Consider the following 21841-nt stretch of genomic DNA (forward strand, 5'->3'; position numbering starts at 1 on the left):
ACATAACAGCCAAGTAAGTCGATGTAAAGTGAGATCTCCCCTTTTCTAATCAGCCTGCTTTTGTTGTTTAGTCCAGATGCTTTACGCTGTGGTAGTAATCCTGAGCTGAGCTGAGCTTAGAGAATGCATATAGACAAGCAACAGGCGTATACACGAACACACACAAAGCCTGGGCAAGCGAAATTCAAGGGCTTGTTGCTGCAGTATCTCGTCTGCCTCTACTGCTGGTATGAACACTAGGGAGCAGCCTGTACCTTCTCTCAGAGGCCCTGTGCTTTCACCAGCGCAGTAGCCACTGTTGCACACGATACAACGATCCATCAGGGTGATCACTCACACAATAACGACGGCTTACCACAGGACATCTTTTAAAGTAATGTCACATTTAAACAGAAAGCCACAGTTAAATATACATCTAGAATTTGGCTAGCCTTTTCCGTGGGAGAAACCAAACAAAATAAAACATATGTAAAATAAAGTAATAATAATAATGGACTATTAATCACACCCATTTCAAGTACATTTAGATTTAAATGTATAAGGCCTCCTCTCACTCTGATTCGTACCCCTTGGTTGAGGCTCTTTTTTTACGTGTTGTCTGTGAAGTCTGTGGAAGCAGTGAAGGGAATTAAGGTCTTAGACACTCCTTGTCTTGTTTATTTGCACAGCACACAAATGTTTGACTTTATCATGTGAGATCCGATCAAACCGCATCAGCCTGTTTTGTTTTTCGCTAGTTTGCTTAATCTATTCAGGATAGGTACAAGGGGGGGCAACTGCAACAGCCATAGCAATCAAGCTTTGCACAGTGATTATATCTCAGGGAGAGACGAGGAGATCTGAATCTTAGACTGAGGCTTAACATTTCAAATGAAGTGAAGCGCTCCCAACAGCCCTGCTTATTTACATCCTGCAATACTGCAGAGCTCTCTGAACATTTTTCTCGCGATCACAGACAAAAAAGCAACCCTCCAACTCACCTGCAATAATGAGTACTGTGAATTGCAATTCATTTATTTAAACATTTGTATTTTCCTCCTTTTTTTTCTCCATAGATTACAAAAGAAATAGGATAACATCTTGCATTTTATCCCCACTCTTGCATTTCTGCTGTTAACATATTTTACATAGAATCTTTTGTTTTTTTTTGTTGTTTTTTTTAAGGGTTTCTTTGTTTTGTTGTTTTCCTCTCCAATTTTGTCTTATTGTTACCACAGTAAAAATTTTTGTTCTGGATGTCCTCGATAGCTTTAGAAAGTCCTAGAATATCCTGAAGTAGAAAGACACATTAAAGCTCAAATATCCACTCTTCATAAGAGAAGCCAGGACAGGTCAACATAATTATTCCACATCTTTTGCATCAAGTACACAGGTGTCAGAGTCAAGATTCTCCCACAAGGCTTTGAGGCTGTTGAAATCAGCACTAAATCCCTGTTTTTAGTCCATTTGCACTCAAGAAACGTTAGCTTCCTCCTGAGAGCAGCAAAATGAGGTGCCAAGTTAGCGTGTGTTCCATATCCATTCGTACTTTAAAACCACTGACTTTTAAAAATGGCATGGGTGGTATATCACACCTCGCACTCTCGAGATGTCTGCTGCTGGCACGTGCAAGAGCCGTACTCGTTGATGATGACAAGTGCCCCCTCAATATGGTTGGGTTTGTAGTCAACGTAGTACTCGGACGCAGACGTAGTAGCCATCTGCTGCATGGTCTGCTTCTGCTTCTGCTTGCGACGCTGGCTGGTGAAGCACTGCCTCAACTGCCTGATGCCTGCTGGGAAACATTTCCAGGACACGTAGAGCATGAGGATCATGATCAGGAAGGAGAAAATGAGGGCCATGGTGCCTGTCACCACCTTGTGAATCTGCATGGTGCTCTCCAGGTCATCAGCAGACGCAGTCACCGTTAAGGAGTTGGTCACCACTTCCCCGCCCTCCACGTCCTGCAGGTCGTAGGGGTTTCTCGTCGGCCCATCGTATATGAAGCCTCTGGCGCGGTTTCTGGTTGCGGTGAAGGTCTGCGTGGTTGCTTCCACATTGTCCTCGCATAACTGGAAAGCGTAGACGGCATCCAGTATGTCCTCACCCTGTGCAATGTCCGGGCTGGCGCACAGCAGGCCACTGTCACGTTGTCCCTGGAAGTTGCTAAGCCAGGAAGCCAAGGCACAGACATTCCGGCTGCATTCCCAGTCATTACCCGACAGACTGATGCTGCTCAGGGATGTCCATGAGTCCAAAATCCGCTGATCTATGTAAGTCAGTTTATTCGAGTCCAGCATAAGAGTCTTAAGGTTGGGCACACTCTCGAACACATGTGGCTCGATGAACTCTATCTCATTGTTGGAGAAGTCAATCTTCTCCAAGTGGTCCCAGGTCCAGTCAAGGGTGCTGACCACAATGGTGGCCTTATTGTTCCGCATGTAGAGGGTCCGCAGGGATATGAGGCGGGGGAAATGGGCCAGATTGACTTTCACCAACTCGTTGTGCTCCAGATGCAGCTCAGTGAGCTTGAAGAGTCCGGCAAATGAATTACGTGCCAGGCTCTGCAGCTGGTTGTAACCCAGATCCAGGAATTGCATGCTCCTGCAATCCTGGAAAATCCGCACAGGGATGAATTTAAGGGCATTGTAGCGCAAATGTAAATTGGTAAGCTTCCTAAGGCCATGGAAAAGGTCTGGCTCCAAGGATTGAAGTCTGTTATAGGATAAATCCAATATTCGCAGGTTGGGCAGAGGTCTGAAGGTCCCGTTGGGCAGGCTCTCTATCCGGTTGGTGCTCAGATCCAACTCTTTAACCCTTCGCAGCCTCTCGAAGGCATTCTCCTCCACAATCTCGATGTTGTTATGATCCAAGTAGAGCCAGGTTAGCTGCGACAGGCCCACAAAGTTCCCCTCCCGCAGCTCGGAGATGTTGTTCTCACGCAGGGACAAGCCAATGGCGCTGCTCAGGTTTTGGGGGATGTCAGTCAGGTTGAGCCCTTCACAATACAACAGCTTGTTGTCGCATCGGCACGGCCTCGGACAGCTCCCCCCCACCAACGGAACTATTTTCAGAACAATGCCCAGGGAGCACAGTATTAGCCCAGGGGGCTTCCTTAGCGGCCACTTTAGGTACAGACCAATTAGGAGGAAATCCATTAGCATGAATATCCTGCAGTGTCGTAGAGAAAAAGTCCATTGAATCTTTCAGATCTCGGTCATTTTGGATCTTGTGATTTGTAACTCCCCAAGTCTTTTCAGCTGATATGTATTTATGGAGAATATGGATGGTGATTTGTCACTTAAAGAATCGAGAAATCCTGCCACGTCGAAAGGAGAAGAGCGACGGCAAATAGACGACAAGTCACTTTGCTCATGTTAGACGAGAGAATGGAAAAGAGAGACGAAGGTACAAAAAAAATGCGCTCCTCAAGAATCAATCTCACATGAAAGGATGGCTACTCACCCCTTTCCAGAGGCTGACAACCTCTATTCAGTTGATCCCTTTGTGCCGACACTAATTATGTGCGAAACTAAAAAAGACCCCAGTGTGGTACAAATTCAGCCCCCCCTCCTTTTCATCGGACACCAGATCCTGGCAGACTTACAATGTCTTAGTTCTCCTCGTGTGAAAGAGCCAAAAAGAGAACGAATCCAAGTGGCATTCAGCAGGCTGGTAGGAAGTGCAAGTTTCCCGGGCTGCATGCATGAGCGCTGTCCTCTCTCCGCCGTTCCTCTGCATTGACTGCTGCGCCGATCTGTGGGAGAGACGAGCGGGGGAAAGCACGCACGAAGGAGGGAATAATCCACTCCAAACTCTCACTCTCCCTCTTTTCCTCCCTTCTCGTCAAAGACTCCCGATGTGTCGTCGCAAATCACCATCCATAACCTAAAGTGATCGCTGACCTGCACAATGTACATTGAGTGAAGCTCGTTGGCATTCTGTCAGTGGTCGTTTCTTCACAATTATGCACATGCAAAAGCTGTGTGATCTGCATCATATGGCTCTCTTTCGCTTTTCCTGTCCTTTTTAATTGTCTGTGTAGCAGTGATATCCAAAGATCATTGATGATAGTGTGTCTAGTAAGACTCAAATCTTCAGCAACGTCTTTTTTGTATGAAGCTCATTTCCTGTGGGCTGCGGAGGCTGTAGATGCTGAGGCTGAAGGCAGGCGCGGTGTATGGGGAGGAGAGAGATGCTCGATCCCTTGCAGCAGACTAGTGCACTGGCAGTGCATGCAGAAACACCTTCTGTTCACTGAGTGTCGTAAGCCACTCACAATTCAGCCCAGGCGCTCTCTCTCTCTCGCTCTCCCTCCCACCCTCCACCTCCTCCTGCTGCTCTTCTGCTCACCCTTTTTTTCTTCGATGCTCTCTCTCTTTTTCTTTCTTTTCTTTCTCTCTCCCTCTCTCTTTTCGGTGCCTGAGACAATTTGATATTTAAGAGAGGCTGGGCTTAAACTATGGTTTAAATGAAGCACACAACTGAAACATTACTACCCCCCCCCCTCCTCCCCAACTTCCTCCCTCGCTTCCTAAATGAATTGGAACACGCCATCTATCTGCCAATGTCTACTGTTAGTAGTACATGGTTTGCTGATTATTGCAGATTAATATCCGTCTAATGACTTAAGCAGTGTGTCAATTCCCTGTGGTTTGATGTGTTAAAAGTCTTGTGTAAACAAGAGGATAATTTATTTATTTTTAATTATTATTATTTTTATCTGTTATTATAAGCAGAACACATGGCTATGGGTGGGCAGAACCCAAAAGGACTATTTGCTTACTCAACAGAAAATGTAGTACATTATCTTACGTTATATATTAATTTGTATTATGAGTATCTAGATTTGTATTATTGAGACTTGAAAAAGAACATCATGTCACTATGTGAGTTCCAATGGCTAGTTACTCCTTCTAGCCGATGAGTTATCCTAAACCAATGCTGATACGGTCTCTGAGCGAGATTAATGTGTTTTTTGCTAGACTCCAATCGGACCATCAGAGTGAGTTCAAAATGGCATTGTAGTGTAAGCATTGCCTTTTCAGGCTGTTAGGTTGTTGAAAAATGAGCTTGCGCACGGCAAGCATGGTAATGGCATCACGCACCATATGTCATAGCAGTTCGCTGGTAAGCTCAGATATAGTCCACGGCATGGCGACTCCGCTCCCTCCCCCTCACGCCCCAGTCCCACCCTCACACGCCCTCATTGGCCTAGTCCTAAACCCGAATCACTACATTTACATTTCATAATGCCGCCTGCCTGGGCTTGTTTATCACAGCCATTTCAAGTCTCGCCATCCAGTTGGAATACAGATATCATCTGTTGCCACTTAGCCAGGCTTACATAAATATTCTGCTCAGGAGCCTTGTTGCAATGCACCGCGGATTGCAGTCCCCAGGCTTGTCATTTCATTCCGATTAATTTTCAAGGACAATGAGCTGTGACGATCCTGTACATGAAGCTTGCATGCATCTGTTGGTTTTCCTGCTTTCTGATGGCTCCCATAATTTTAAGATCAGCCTTTTCCTTTTGCTTAGCGCACTGTGAAATATGAATTAATCTCATGTTGAAAATATGCCACACATAGTCTCCTTAGTCCTCTAATTGGCACAGGAGTCTGCAAACAAGGGCAAGTGAACAGCGTCTGCTCGGATTACCTTAACTCACGACTAAAACTCCTACGCCTTGAGGAAAAAAGCCCACTAAGCTTTTTTTTTTTTTTTTTTTGCTCAGCATAGACTTGAGAGAAACACAGGGGTAGCTTCAGTCTGCTTTTGGGGTAAAACCAAAAGATCTTAGAGAAGCAAAGACAGGACGCAACTATTTTGAGCGCATCCAAATTGTACCCCATTGTGTTTTCAAAGAAAAAAAGCAAATTCCACTGCAAAATGTAAATTTGCTTTCTGTTCTCCAGGTGATTATATGAAATAACAGCATTTCTCTGCTGTTTCAATGTATGGTGCTTCAAATCTATGCTTAATTCGCACCATAAATGCTCAGCAAAGATTTGACAAAGAAATGGATGTGTTGAGCTCTAGGCGGAAGTAAAAAAGCCTACGACCGTGGCTGTCCCAAAGCCTGATCTGTCTCTCTTCCACCTTGCCCATCGCTCTTTAGCTATAATAAATGGGTGCACCATCAGCTAATGACTTGGTGCCTAGTAATGACTTGACACAGCGATGAGGAAATGTGAGAATTCAAACCATTTCTTAAAGCGACTCTGAAGCAATTTGGCTTGAGTGAACATAGACCAGATGTGGTCCCAATGTTTCTCCCACCCTCAAAATTATATCATGTACTTGCCCTCACCAATTTTATGATAGCAATTTAAATATGCGTATTTTAATTATTGAAATTATTGCACGAGGTCACTAGACAAGATGCATTTATTATCTAGATGCGGCACGGACACGCCTGGAAAAACCGAACGTGTCCGTAATGAGCGTAGCTGCCGTGCACCTACATTTGAAATAACGAACTTGAACGCGCAAAAGATGCGATATGTGAAGGCTCCTTCACGCGAGCACTAAACAGCGCTGTGAGATCCAGTGTGAAACACTTGAATTCAGCGATGAACAAAAATGATTCTAGATTCAAACTAGTTTAAAGCTGTGTGCAACGAGACAGTCAGAAGGCTTTTCAATCTACACCACCAAAAAAGTGATATTATTATTGTTATTATTATTATTATTATTATTATTATTATTATTATCATCATCATTATCAGACAACCCAAAACCTGTTTCTTGATTTAAAACAATATAACTCATTAGAACATGCAGAAATTAATTTTTCTATTTAGATATTTATTTTGTTAAAGAAAATTAATGGTCTGGTTTCTACAACTTTTACTTTGGTGCAAAAATCTGACTTTACACTTGAAAGAAATAGAGATTTGACATTTATCGTGATAATTATCGATATCAGCTAATATGGAAAAAATTATTATGATAATTTTTTTGCCCATATCACCCAGCCCTAATATATAATATATGTGTATATATATATATATATATATATATATATATATAGCAGCATGCAAAGGTTTAAGAACCCCTTGCAGAATCTGTGAAAATGTGAATCATTTTAACAAAATGATACAAAATGCATGTTATTTTTAAATTAGTACTGTCCTGAGTAAGTTATTTTACATAAAAGTTGTTTACATATAGTCCACAAGACAAAAAAAATAGCTTTCAAAAGTTTGGGAACCCTTGGTTCTTAATACTGTGCGTGGTTACCTGGATGATCTATGACTGTTTTTTGGTTTTGTGATGGTTGTTCATGAGTCCCTTGTTTGTTCTGAACAGTTAAACTAAGCACTGTTTTTCAGAAAAATTCTCCAGGTCCTTCAGATTCCAGCATATTTTGCATATTTGAACCCTTTCCAGCAGTGACTGTATGATTTTGAGATTCATCTTTTCACACTTAGGACATTTGAGGGACTCAAACACAACTATTAAAAAAAGGATCAAACATTCACTGATGTTCCAGAAAGAAACACAATTCATTAAGAGCCTGGGGGAAGCCTGAACAGGATGAAGATTATTTTGTTGAAACATTTTTTTTTTTCCATTTTGTACTGCCCTTTGGGAGCAACAGAAGATACTTGCATGTTTCCCAGAAGACAAATTAAGTACAATTTACCTTAATCTTCAAATTCAAAAAGTTTTCACCCCTGGCTCTTAAAGCACTGTGTTTCCTTCTGGAGCATCAGTGAATGTTTGAACCATTATTATAAAAAAAAAATATATATATATTTATGTATTCAAAACAAAGCTCCGCAATCTTTTAAATATAATTATAAAAATAAGTGTGCTTTTAAGAACAAGCTGTATTATTGTCAAAAGGTTACTGTGATATTATATTGATGATGGAATGTAATGAGTTTAGATGTTGAACAAATTATTTTTTTCTTCATTGTTCAGTGCACAATTGTGTCTATATTATACACCCTATGCAATTTATAGCACTTAGATAAATCTCAAAGGTACCCTGCTTGATAGATGACTCATCTTCATTTCCATACTTAACAGAGATGAAATGAACAAAAGAGGTGGACCTGAAATTATTCAGAGCGTCAATTAGATGTGCATTGTGTTTATGCGTTATACACCTAATCGATATCCTGTTATGTTTAATGGTAGTGTTTTCTGCGTCATTAAGTGTTTAACCACAGATTCCCGTATCCGGTGGAGCTAAGCCATTAAACCGCTAACGCTTAAGTCCACCGTAGCTCTCCTGCAATTATAATGTACACCTAGTCTGCCCTGGCCTGACGAGACTTAAAATGGCCGCACTTGCCAGGCAGAGCGCAGCATTTAGGGACGTGTTCAATCAATGGCTCTGCTCTGGATTAGCAGTCCAGTCACTGAGGTCTACCTACCCGCCTCAGTCATGCTGCAGAGATTTGCATGCAGACCTGCACACAGTTACTACTATTCCTGACCAGGGGAAGTATTGCCTTGAAATGTCTGGTCTTTTTTTTTTGTACTTCCTCTGCCGTCTTGGATAATAGACTACTGGTGCAAAAAAGTCACCCATTTCCCCAAGGACCTGACTCCACAGGCCTACTCTCAGATGAGTATGAAAGAGTCACTTCTCTCAGTGGGCCATTTTGACACTGTGAGTCATCAAAGGAATGTGGAGGTCTTTGTGGAGACAGTAAGTACTCCTGAGTGAGCCTCCTTTCTGCTCATCGGGCCATTGTAGTAGTTTAAGATTGTAGGTCCTCATTAATGCAAGTGGGATACTTTGAGATGCCAGAACAAAACAATATGGGGAATAATCACACCTCTCTCTCTTTCCGTCTAAGCCTTTCACCTACTTCTTTGTTCTTGGCTGAAGACATTTTCACTACACCCGTACAGAATATGCGCTCAAAGATGAAAACTAAGCAGATTTGGGAAGAATCTGAACTTTTGCCATTAATGCAATTCTGTAAATTCATCACCAGTTGCAAGTTGCATTTACTTGTTTTCCTCATTATAATGTGTGGGCTGAGTCTTCTTGGATAATATGAATAATGTGATCATGGGAGATATATATAGTATGTTAGCTTTTAAAAAATCAAATAATCTTAAAGTAGCACTTTTGAAAAAAGTATTGTAAGTATTGTAGTATTGTAAAAGTATTGTAATTGTGAAGATCCGGAAGCCTTTGCTGCTCAGCCCCATTCCCTAGCCGGTCCCTGCCCTGAGGCTAAAGGCTTATTGATTTGGCTCTCTAAGCAACTCCATCTCCACTGAGAGGTTCTTTAGGTGAACCACAGCTGAGGCCTCCTGACAAAGGTACTTTGGTGTGATAAAATTTTGTAGTGCTCGTTCAACAGAGCCACACTTTATGCGTTTGTGCATTTACCAAGAGAACAGACTGCAATCTTGCTACCTGCAGTCATGATGTATGTGTTGATTGAATTGGTTATATAATGTATCCGTTCATATAATGTTCAAAACTGTATATAAATATGTTATCCACTTTATTTTTAATGGAAGAGTGGATGCAGCTTTTTGTATCTTCCTGTTATTGTAGCTGTACAAAATAGCCTGTTTTGCTGACTGAAGTTGCAGGGTGGTATTTGTTATCATATTATTTAATTCATTATAATCATAAACACACTGTTCTGTAGCACAAATAGTTTTACCATTTACTGCAATTTGTTCTAGTTGTTTTCCAATAGCAACACATTAATCAAAATCTTGGACATTCCAAGAAAAGAGCTTACTTCAGTGTTGCAAAATAATGTATTATAAAATATAGTGCAAGTCACTGAACGAACATTACAAAATGAGACTCAAAATGCCTGATTTTTTTTTTTTTTTAGTCTTTTTTTTTAGGCGTTCAAGCGCATAGCGCTTAAACCCTGTTGTAATTGTTAGAATGGTCACGGATCAGCGATCTCTATGTAAAACTGATCGTGCAGACCAAACCGTAAGTCGTAGGGGCTTGGAGGGATGGTAGTACTCAAACCGCTGACAACATGACCAAGGCTCAACCCAGTTGGCCTGATGGGGGCGCTACAGCAAACAAAAGTATTAAATTGCTCATAATTCCTAAACCGTCAGTCGCAGGTTCAAGTGTCTACGTCGTTGGAATCCTTGGCTCACGCCAGACAAAACGCATGCCTCAGATTCGATCGTGAGCCTGGCAAAATTTTCAGGTACTTTGAATTTTTTGAAAAACCTACTTTTACGAACTAGTCCTAGGTTTTGTTTTCACCCGATCAGAACCAAACCAGTGCAGAATGATTCTCTGGAAAGTAAACACCAATAATTATCAAAAAAAAGTTTAGCTTTTAAATTCACATCAGAACGTTCGAAAGGGGCAGGGCCACTTTTAGTACAATGCCTATAACTCCTGAACGGATTGAGATATTGCAGCCAAACTCAGAACACTTATGTAAGAGCTCAATCTGATGTCACAGGGAAAAAATAGCAGAGCTTGGCCACTTGGTGGCTCTATAAGATGGGAAAAAATACATAAAAATGGCTATAACTGCGCAAGCATTTGTCCTATTAACATGAAAATCGGTGTGCACGGTCTTGGTCCGAAGTGCGACAAGTGTCTACAAGGACATTTACGTATCTCAAAAAACATGGCCACCATTGGTCGACGAAGATGGGCACCTGTTAGACAAGGTTATCGGAGGCTGATCGGAAAGAAACTCTGTGGGCCTGTTCGACTCACGACCCTTTCTGAGAGAAATTTGAAAGAAATTGGCCACTGGGGGGCAATATCGGATTTTTCAAGGGCATAAACAAATGTACTTTCCACAGTTTTTTGCACATACGCATAATATTCTTATCATACTATAGAACTCCTCATTCCGGACAACTTTGCCTCTAGAACCACTGCTGTCAATCAAATTGTTTTATTAAATGATTGAGAAGATGGAAAAAACTACTTTTTGCTCAGTCTGGAAAAAAGCACTGCAGTACAATTCTCTGTACTCTCTAGGCCAATAATTATAAAAAAAAAAAATTGTTGAAATTTACTCTTAACAGTGTTGTTTAGAAAAGGGACCTGTCCAGATTTACCCAAAATCCTCTAAAGCCTAAAGGAGAAACATCATATTTCTATGGCAAATTACCTGTATTTTCCAAAAATACTTCTTTTCAATCAGTAATTTAGGTGGTTACAGACTTGCTTAAAAATACGTCTTTTTCCATATTTGCCTACATGCCTTGAAACGCTTGAACCCCGGTAATCTTCGGAAATGTTCTTTTTACTTTTCTTTTTTCTTTTCTTTTCTTTTCTTTTCTTTTCTTTTCTTTTCTTTTCTTTTCTTTTCTTTTCTTTTCTTCTTTTCTTTTCTTTTTTAATTTAGGTCCTAAACAAGAAACCTAAAACAGTTTTCTATCAGAGAGAAGATAGCTATAATCAGTTGTTCATGTTTAGATTCAGATTTCAATCAGTTTATGATCAGTGATGTTCTGATTGATACAGTGCAGTATGTGAAAAATAGCACTGATTAATCATGCATAATTGTGTAGCCCCTGACTTATGGAACAGATTGAAATATGTGTGATTTATTTAATATGTTGTTTTATAATGACGTTATCTGATTGTTCTGAATTAGAGGATTCTTTGTTTTGGCATACGATCTTTCACCAGCCTGGGCATGTTTTTTGGCTTTAAACTATTTAAATTAATTCCATCTCAGTTCTTCTTAAATATCCTCAATGTACTGTACAAAAAAAAAAAAAAACAAAAAAAAAGACAAGGATACAGAGCCATTGAAACAGCCGAACAGCATCTATATCCTGATAGCATGTTGACTAGCACCTCTGTCATCAAATATTGGACAGTCACCATTAAACATGCAAAAAAGATCCACGTCCCAAATGGATATTATGTTGACTTTGATATGTAATCACATGAGTTCTCATAAGCTCAATATTCAAACCAGTTATTTTGTCTGTCATTACCATCACAAAGCAATTTGTCATTACGAGTCAGTCGCTGTCTTCATGGTTGCCCATAAATCCTGCTCATGAATCACTCTTTGAATCATTCAATGAATCATTTTTTGATACGTGATGTCCTAGTCTCTGTCTGCCGTTGTCAATATTGTTGTTTCCCCCCTCTGTCTTTAAATGACACTGTCACTAGGGCTTGTCACAAAAGTTCATGCTAGCGGGCAGGTTTTCATGTCGCCTGACAATTAACAGCATCTCCTATTAAAGAGTCTCTATGGTAATGTGTTATTGAGCCCAGCGGTGGCTAAAGAGGGGTCTCTGGGTGTATAATGCGGTTAATGCCTAATTGGCCCTCTGCTGAGATAATGTAGAGGGATGACAATGAAGGGTCAGGCCTGACTGAGGCTTACCCTGCCTGTGAAGAGGGAGGGAGGGAGAGAGGGGAGCGTGGAGCTTACCGTGAGCTGGAGCTTTCACCAGACAGCTGATGCTGTTTTGTATAGCCAGTGGAAGAGAGGGGAGATGAGAGGGTGTTGTGCATTGGTTAATGATGAGGGTTGCTAACCAGAATGGTTGCTGGTTTGATGCCCATTTGGAGTGAGTCATGGTTCATGGAAATTGTTCCCTTGTCCAATGCACTTAGCCTCATTTTGCTCCAAGGGGATGTTTGGTTCATGGTGCCATTCTGTGGAGACATTGTGTGCAATATGTGGAAATTCCAGTGGCCCTGGTCATATATTCTAAAGAATTTATTCATGAGAGACAGGAAGAGGAGTGAATGGATAGATGAATAAATTGACCAGCAATTACTGTTTGTGCTTTCCTGTGTATATATGAGAAAAGTACTGTCATGTAAAGGTCATGTTTTAAATACTGGTTGTTTATTTATTTATTTTAGATTTTAATCATCATCATCATCATACTACTACTACTACTAATAATAATAATAATCATGTTTTATTATAAATAATGTTATAAGTAAAGTAAAAGTATTATCTTAAATGCTTACTTTCTAATAATGTCAAGTTAATAATGTTTGTTTTTCCCCCATCAACTAATTTTTTTTAATAAAACCTGTTCAGATGTTAAAATATATTTAAAACTCTAGAAGTACTCTATCTATCTATCTATCTATCTATCTATCTATCTATCTATCTATCTATCTATCTATCTATCTATCTATCTGTCTATCTATCTGTCTATCTATCTATCTATCTATCTATCTATCTATCGTTCTATCGTTCTGTCGTTCTATCCATCTATCTATCTATCTATCTATTTATCTAGCATTCTATGTCAATCGTTGTCTGTTGTTCTATCTATCTATCTATCTATCTATCTATCTATCTATCTATCTATCTATCTACCTATCTACCTATCTACCTATCTACCTATCCAGCATTTTAAGAAAATTCTATACAGGTCCAAGTAAAACATTGTTCTTCCCATGCACCCCTTTGCAGCCCCCTATAAGTCTCTGGACCCGATTTTGAAATCTCCTGGGACAGACAGACAGGTTAGACAGGATAGATAGTCAGATTAGAGTAAGGTTGGAGGAGAGGCTGTATTAGAAAAGTAAAATGAAGGTAGTGATGATGTTACTGGTATAGTAACAACAGGTTGTTGATATACTGAGCAATGGGGAAAGCTATTTCCTCAGTAACCTGTAATCTGTGTTGTACACTCAGAAAGACCCTCATGAAACTACAGCAGGCGATAGAAACAGAGTTGTCCTGTGACACCTGTCAACCCAGACCCAATGAAAGGCAGACCTGTAACCGCACACTCAAATCAACTTCAGCTTGCAGTGAACCAACATACGCGTGTGACCGGTTACCAGAGCATGAGTGGACTCCATCGACATAGACATCACCTCCCTCAAGTGGTGTAAAGCACTCGTTTCTGTGTATGTGTGTGCTAGAGAATTTACCCAGATCCCAAGAGAATGTGCAGTGCTGTATGTGCTCTGATAAGCACCTCCCAGTCTCCCAAATGGGAAAATCAATGAAACTTCATCTTTACAGGCTTGGATATTTGCCTGGTGGAAGAATGTGTCATATAGAGCTGTGTTTGAGTGCCCGTTGGGACCGCATGTATATATCAACACATGTGTTTGTGTCTGTCAGAATCATCATGTTTCTCAAGTGGATAAACCTTATTCGGCTCTCTAGCTAGGACTGAATTAAAGTAAGTAGATGTAGAATGATGGAAGTGTGTGTTTAGTCCGTCCATTATTTTCTAAAAACAGCAGTAGACACAGTAGGTTGTATTATGATGATGAATATTATGCGATGCAGGGCCATGCTGAGGGTTCTGGGTACTGGCTGTAACCAATCTGTGTGACTGTTTGAGGGTGGCTAGACAGGATTTTTCAGCAGAAGACCGGAGTAGACCAGGAAACTGTGTGATCCTAGATCGGTGGTGTTTTGCTTACTGCTCTTAGACCCAGACGCTCTACTTCTTAACCACGCATACAAAGCAGTTTCACTAGATTTGTGCCTACTTCAAGCTCTGCCCACACCCTCTCATTCAAAAAAATAAATGTTGCTCTAGTGCTTTTTCTAAGCAAAGCTGTACTTCTTTCCTCATTGCTGGCTGACCCATCCCACTTCTGTTGCTCACCGTCTGAAACGTCTCCTCACCTGCTAGAAACCTAGAAACTTAATGGGGTTTGAATGTTATATAATTAGACTTCACACAGCAACACAAGTTAATTAAATCAGCCAAGTCACAAGTAAATGTAATAAATGTGCCCACACTACTAATTTTTTGAAAAGCAGTTTTATGACCTTGAATTTAAAAATAAGTACCTATCTATCCATCTGTCTGTCTGTCTGTCTGTCGGTCGTTCTATCTATCTATCTATCTATCTATCTATCTATCTATCTATCTATCTATCTGTCTGTCTGTCTGTCTGTCTATCGTTCTATTTATCGTTCTGTCTATGTCAATCTATCTGTCTGTCTGTCTATCTATCTATCTATCGTTGTATCATTCTGTCTATCAGTCTATCATCTATTGTTCTGTCATTCTATTCGTCCATCTATCATTCTATTGTTCTATCTTTCTGTCTATCATTTTATCTATCTATCTATCTATCTGTTGTTCTATCTATCTGTAATTGTGTCATCTATCGTTCTGTCATTCTATTTATCTATCGTTCTGTTGTTCTATCTTTCAATCATTTTATCTATCATCTATCATCTATCTATCTATCTTTCTGTTCTATCATTCTGTCTATCATTCTATCATTCTGTGTATATCTATCTATCATTGTATTGTTCTATCATTCTGTCTGTCATTCTATCATATATCGTTCTATTGTTCTATCTTTCTGTCTATCATTTTATCTATTTTATCTATCTATCTATCTATCTATCTATCTATCTATCATTTTATCTATCTATCTATCTATCTATCTATCTATCTATCTATCTATCTATCTATCTATTTTGTTCGTTCTATTTTGCTATCGTTCTCGTTCTTTCTATCTAAGAAAGAACATTCTAGCTATCTAGCTATCTATCCAGCATTCTGTCATTCTGTCATTCTGTTAATGAATTAAATAAATGAAGCGAGCAGATCGTTAAAGTATTTAAAAGTTAGATAAATAGATAATTAAAATCATTGTCTTGAAACGTCTAAACCATAATTAATTCCAGTATACAGACTCTTGATGTACATGTATGGTAGAATGTGTCTAGAAACTCTCTTTAACATGCATGTTGTGTGCTTTGCAACAGTTTTGCAATAGAACTTTGTTTTGAAGTGAGTCAGGCTTTCTGCTGCCAAAAATGTGGAATCTTTGAAATCCCTTGTTGTGTGTGAGGTAGTGCAACACGCATGATTAGATAATAAGACACTGCCATTTATGTGCTTGTTTATGATGCAAGGTGAACAAACAGTGCAGCGCTCTAATAAGTTTAAATCCTTTTATACTTACATATGTTGACATTCTTTATGGGCACATGGGTGTTTTGATGGTTTGTTGTAGGAGGCAACATATCTCGGCCTAGCCAGCCACTTTAATTACTGCAAAGCTAACGCCCCCTCTTATTCCATGGCCAGCAACCCACAAGGCAAACACACACACACACACACACACACACACACACAGAGCCTCTCTCTCTCTCTCTCTCTCTCTCTTAACTTACCACATACAGTCTTAGCATGTGACACTTTTTTGTCATCATCTCACCTGTTGTCATGGTTACCATCAGAGATTTGTTGCGAGTCAGATCCAGGCACCAGGCCCAATGCACTCACACTCTGCTCAGGTTGAGTGGATCGTTCTCATGCCCTCACAACACTTCCACCACACAGGCCAAAGCACCACACGGTGCATAATTTTCTCCAGCTCAGAGTTTGTTTGGCTTGCACTCACTGCCTCTGTCTTTTCATGTGACGTCGGGCACACGCGTGTCAGTCAACATTCAAAAGCAACACTGACTCACAGGACATGAGTGGAAACAAGCGGGAGGGAGAGATGCTTGTCACGATGCTGCTTTGTGAATGTGTGCTTGAGACAAAAGGGAAAAAAATACATTGCTTGTTTTACACGCAGTGGGCGTCTTTCAAGAGACTGTTAGACATGCTTCTCTGATATTAGTTAAGAGCTATGAAATCCGTCAGAGCAGACACTTAGAAACACATTATGATTATGATGCCTCCCTTCAGAAATAAAAGAGTAAATCTCATATCCAAACCATTATTTTGATGGGATTAGTTTTATAAATGGTGTCTGAGTCACAATAAAGCAATATCACACATGCAAAAGTGCTGTTGTGTGATTTAATCATACAACTTGCAGCATGATGGCAAGGGTTTTTCCCCCCCCTCCAGTTAAACGAATCTATTCTTAAGCTTATTGTTTAGAGCCCATTTTGCTGTTTCGAGTAAAACGAGCGTCATATCATAAACAGAAATCTAAAGGAATTCACGACGACAACCCGTCAAAATAAAAGTTTGGTTTAACTTTTGCTAGAAGTAGGCCTATATTACTATTATTTAGTAAAATGTATGTGATACTACTACTGTTGAAAGAAATTATAAAACTTTATTTTTTAAGAAATAATCACACAATATTTCTCCCATGTTTAATTTTTTAATAGTTTAAAATTTATTCGCCAAAAAAAATGTGTTTAATTTGCATTAATTAAAAGATAAATTAAATCAATGTTTTATGCCTTAATTTAATAACCAGAAAAATTTAAATGCACAACAGATAATTTCTGGTTGGGGGAATAAATAAAAGTTGTTTTTATGCATGCTAAAGCAATAACAATAAAACATAAGGTGAGAAAAAATGAAACATTTAACTGAGCTCTAAACATAATTTTTGTTCAACTTAAAAAATATATATTTTCAAATTGTAAATGTTTCATGATTTAAATTAATTAGACATGCTTTTGTTTAATAACATTTAATTTCACCATTAAAAAGGAGTACAGAAAAAAAAAAAAAAAAAAAAAAACAGAATCCAGAAAAAAAAAATATTAAAAAAAACTTAAATATTTTTAGTTTGGGATCAGTTTTTCCTCCCTGCAGTTAAACAAATCTGTTCTTAAGCTCTTGTTGAGCAACCTATGTCTTAGACATTTTTATCAGGTTTAATAGGTTTGTTTGTTTGCTGTAATCAAAATTACAGTCATTTTTAAGAACCTAAATTATTCTAGAATTTTTTTTTCCAACATTGTGAAATATTTGTATTGTTTTTTCAGCATTCTTTGATAAATAAAATGTTCAAAAAGCAGCATTTATTCATTTACTTGTTTAAAGTATATTAAAATAGAAATCTGTTATTTTAAACTGTAATGACATTTCACAGTATTACTGGTTTTTTTACAGTATTTTTGATACTGACTTCTTAAAAAAAAATGGCATTCAGAGCATTTTCTCTAACTTATTGGATAAATTTGCTTTTTACTTTAGATGGGATGCCAGCAGCACAATTTTCTGTTATTGTATCCTGCTAAAACGTTGGCGAAAAGGTTAAAATCCATAATGAAGGTGCACCAGGCAGCGCAACAAAAAGTGTGGCTTAAGGTATTCGACAAAGGTCAAAATAAATGAGTGGAAGCTTTGTAAAATATATATATATATATATATATATATATATATAAAATTTACCAGGATCATAGACATTCCTATCCAGCCAGAATTAGATTTCTCAGAGGATGCATGAGTAAGTCGAAAAACACTAGGTAATTTGCTCTGTAATTTGTTGGTTGCGTGGGAAGAACACAGACATGTTCATATCGGAAGAGATTGAAATCGCAAAGAATGTCAGTGAAACTCAAATTACACCTAACACCCGAAGTGAAATCTTGTCCCGTACCAGTAAGACTTAATTTGGATCACTGGACTGGCTTCACAAGTCCCAGATAATACGTTTTATGCAATATGTAAATCTTTCTCATTCACGTCAACTCTTCAGTAGGCCACATTTAATAAGTGCACATTTTACTGACGAAGGCTGAAATGGTCTGGATGCCTCTTACTGCAGTGCTGTGAAAAGTTACAGAGTCAGAGTGAAGCCTTTCTCCTCCTCTCTCAGAGGGTGACAAGAAGAGCATTTTAATGAATATTTACGTTCCTCCTGTCTTTTTTAGAATTTGTAATTAGACACTTGGCTTGCTCTTACAGGGAAATCAAAGGCAATTATTGCTCTGCTTTTTGATAGCGACGTGACTCAGTCCTTTTGAGTCTGCGTCACAATGAGAGATAGAAGGTTCTTGTCAAGGCCTTTACCTTGAGCTCCACTTACAGCTTTGGTGCTAATGTGGGAAATTTGAGTTTGAATCTGGCTTTTTTTTTCTTTTTTTTTCCTCAGTATTCTTGGCAAGTTGTCACAGCAGTATGAATGGTTTGACAAAATCTCTACCTTTCCACTATCTCGTTATTAAGCAAATCCTGCCAGACTCATTTCTTTCGTCATTTCGAACTTTCCAGACTTTCTGTCTTTCCCCCATGTTTGTGCTCCGTTCAGATGGCAGCATGCGATGAGCTGTGCATTTTCAAGCCAATCACCTATTAGCTGTTGTTAAGGGTCCAGAAAGTGGAGATCCCGGGGGCCGCTGGTCTTTCTGAGGCTGTCCACACATGGCAGTTCTGACTGCTGTGAGCCTCTCATCCAGCTGCTGCATTGGCACACAAATGATCCCGGTGCTCGTGCATCTCCATGGAGACATGTTTGGATCCTGTGTGAGCACTGACTCTCTCCAGCTCAGTCTAGTCCTCTGGCGTGCAGCACTTGGCCAGTTTTGTACAACCTGTGTCAGTCTAGCAGCAGCGTAACTGCAAGATCAGGTGTTTGTTCAGCTATCGACACTTTTGGCTAGCCTTAAACTCATTTTCTCTTTTTTTTTTTTTTTTTTAAATAAAAAATTAACAATTTTATTCAGCAAAGATACATAAAATGTATCAAATGTGACAGTGAAGACATTTAGAATATTACAATGCGTTTCTTATTTCAAATAAATGCTGAGCACCAGATCAGCATATTAAAATGATTTCAGATAGAGTAATGGATACTGTTTTTTTATTACATTTTTCCCTAAATGTATATCACATAAGAATTCTGTTGAAGATTAAAGATTAAGATGATTCAACTTTTCAACTTTTTTCTTTCCCCTCTAAGAAATGAAAGTAAAAAGTTTACTATTATTTTGGTGCCATCCAGCCTCACAGTGGTTCTGATGAGGTTAGGAAAGCATTGTATGTTGCCTTTGATATGGACAAGAAATTGTAGGATTAATTGGATGGAGGTTAATTATTTAACCTGAAAAGTAAAACAAAAAAGAAGGCAAAAATGATTTATCTACAAAAAAAAAAAACCTTTCGAGCAATCTTTCCATTTCTTCTTGTATAAAAGTCTCCTCAGAATGCCGAGTGCACATCCTTTTGAGCGTAATGGATGAAACATGCTTGTAATGTCTAATTCCCATTTTCAGAGTCTCCCCGGGACAACTTAACTGTAATATTCAGCTCCTCAGAAACTTTCACTCCCATATAGATAAAATATGAAAGACTCATATGATTTTTTTTTTTTTTTAAGTCTGCACATCTTTTTGAGGTACAAGGACTTGTTTTCATTCAGAGATGTCTTAAGCAATATGTGATCATTTTCAAGGTTTTGTACAGAGCAAAATAGAACCATGAGACATGCAGTACAAGATATACGGTGTTGAAAGTTCAAGACAGTTGTTCAAGAGTTGTTCAAGTCATGGCTCTTCATTTGCTGAGATGATAATTTGGTTTTCTGTCCTTTCTTCTTTCTTTCCATATGTCTTTGTTATCTCTGCTTTGAGCATGTAAGGTTCCTTAGTGTGTGTTTTCGAATCTTTCCTGGAAACCGTGACGTCAATTTGTAGACAAAAACCCAAACGCGAGTTAGCATATTAGCACTTACAGTTTCTTCATCCTAGAGTCAGTGTTTTTTGTTTTTTGTTTTTTTTTTAATGGGAGTTTGATTAAATCCCCAAAAATAAGGTCCGTGGTTCACACGAATTTAAGATACTTTCCCGTTTTATTCTACGACATAAAGCACACCAGTTACACCCCACTTGTGATTTTTTTAACTGTTACATTTCTTTAAAAAGATGGTTGCTAACAAGTTGCTAAATGGGACTACGGACGCTGTCGGAGACATTAAACGTCATCACAACGAGCAGTTTATCAATTTACAGAATTTTCCAATTGTAGCACAATTTGTAGTACTTGCAAATAGTTTCCCGCATTTTTTTTTTTTTTTTTTTTTTTTTGCTTTGCCCCGAAATGCATCACAAATCTTCGGATGGAAGATAATCGTTTTATCACTTTCCTGCTGATACTGATCTGGGTTCGTACCATAAGGTAAACTCATATTACAATTATTCTGTGTAAACACCACATTTACCTGCTTAGTCACAGTGAAAGTGAAACTTTAATGATGTATTTTGCTTAAAGTCACGTTAAAATGTAATGTTTACGGCCACATGAAGCTTTTAGAAAGCATATAGAGAATTTACTAGAAGCAAGGATAAAATAATATTTTGTGTAACCATCCTAACAAAGTCAGGGCTTTACAGTGCAACCATTTCAGTTGCATTTGCGACTGAAAACTACTGCGTGCGAATATGAAAAAATATTTAGGAGCACCAGTGTGACTGACCTGATCAACATATTTGTGTTTGCGCTGAGGGGAGCTTCAAAGGTTTCTACATGTTTTTGCAACGTTGCGTAATTTGTCACAGACATATCTCACGAATCCTTTCATTGCGCAGTGTGGAGATCTTTATCGGTCATAATGGACCTTTGTGAGATTGCGATGAACTAAGATGAGTGACAGCTTTAAATGATTTTTAAGGTAGTTTGTAAATGAGATATTGATTTAATACAACAGTTAAATAAACAAGAAGTTAATATTAAGTGACTTACATTGTCCGACTATAACACTGTTACCTGATGTTGATATCAGCCACCCTCTGATGCCGCCTCATTAAACATATGAAAATACACCTACAGGCCACTTTTGTGATCTTCTGTGCCACCTCTGTAGTACAAAAATAATTTTGTTAATAATGATTTGGTTATATATAAATAATGGTTGGTTTCTTATTCTACTTGTTCTTATTCAGTTAGACATTTGAAAAAGCTCATAAAATATATATTTAAAAAAAAATTGACATAAAATATGACATACTTTTAATAAAGTGCCATCACAAAGGTAAAAACAAAATTCCCCTGTAAATCACTTTAAAGAGTCAAATATCACTTTGTAATGGAAAGGCTATTTTTTTTTTTCAGATTTTCTGATTATTGATTAGCAGGTGCTCCTAATTTTTTTTTCAAGTCAGGACCATAAGTGCTCCCAAAAAGAAAATAATAAATGCACTAGAATTTTATTGAATAGTATCAAGGAATCATTGACTTTTAATGCGCCTTATTTCGAAATGTACAG

At 38.7% G+C, this 21841-nt stretch overlaps 2 protein-coding genes across 2 annotated transcripts in view; one reads left to right on the plus strand and one right to left on the minus strand.

Annotated features, from left to right (window-relative positions):
- Positions 1-21841, plus strand: part of ctnna2 (catenin (cadherin-associated protein), alpha 2) — a 423497-nt gene that overhangs the window by 297697 nt on the left and 103959 nt on the right. The window lies entirely within an intron of this gene.
- On the minus strand, positions 994-4260 carry lrrtm1 (leucine rich repeat transmembrane neuronal 1). The gene has a single exon (XM_051107239.1). The coding sequence runs from the start codon at positions 3141-3143 to the stop codon at positions 1569-1571; it is 1575 nt and encodes a 524-aa protein (XP_050963196.1). The 5' UTR covers positions 3144-4260; the 3' UTR covers positions 994-1568.

This window comes from Labeo rohita, chromosome 1 (genome assembly GCF_022985175.1).
Source record: "Labeo rohita strain BAU-BD-2019 chromosome 1, IGBB_LRoh.1.0, whole genome shotgun sequence".
NCBI lineage: Eukaryota > Metazoa > Chordata > Actinopteri > Cypriniformes > Cyprinidae > Labeo > Labeo rohita.

Bases quoted from the DNA above. Each gene is read 5' to 3' on its own strand.
- lrrtm1 (XM_051107239.1), bottom strand. From the start codon at position 3,143: ATGCTAATGGATTTCCTCCTAATTGGTCTGTACCTAAAGTGGCCGCTA.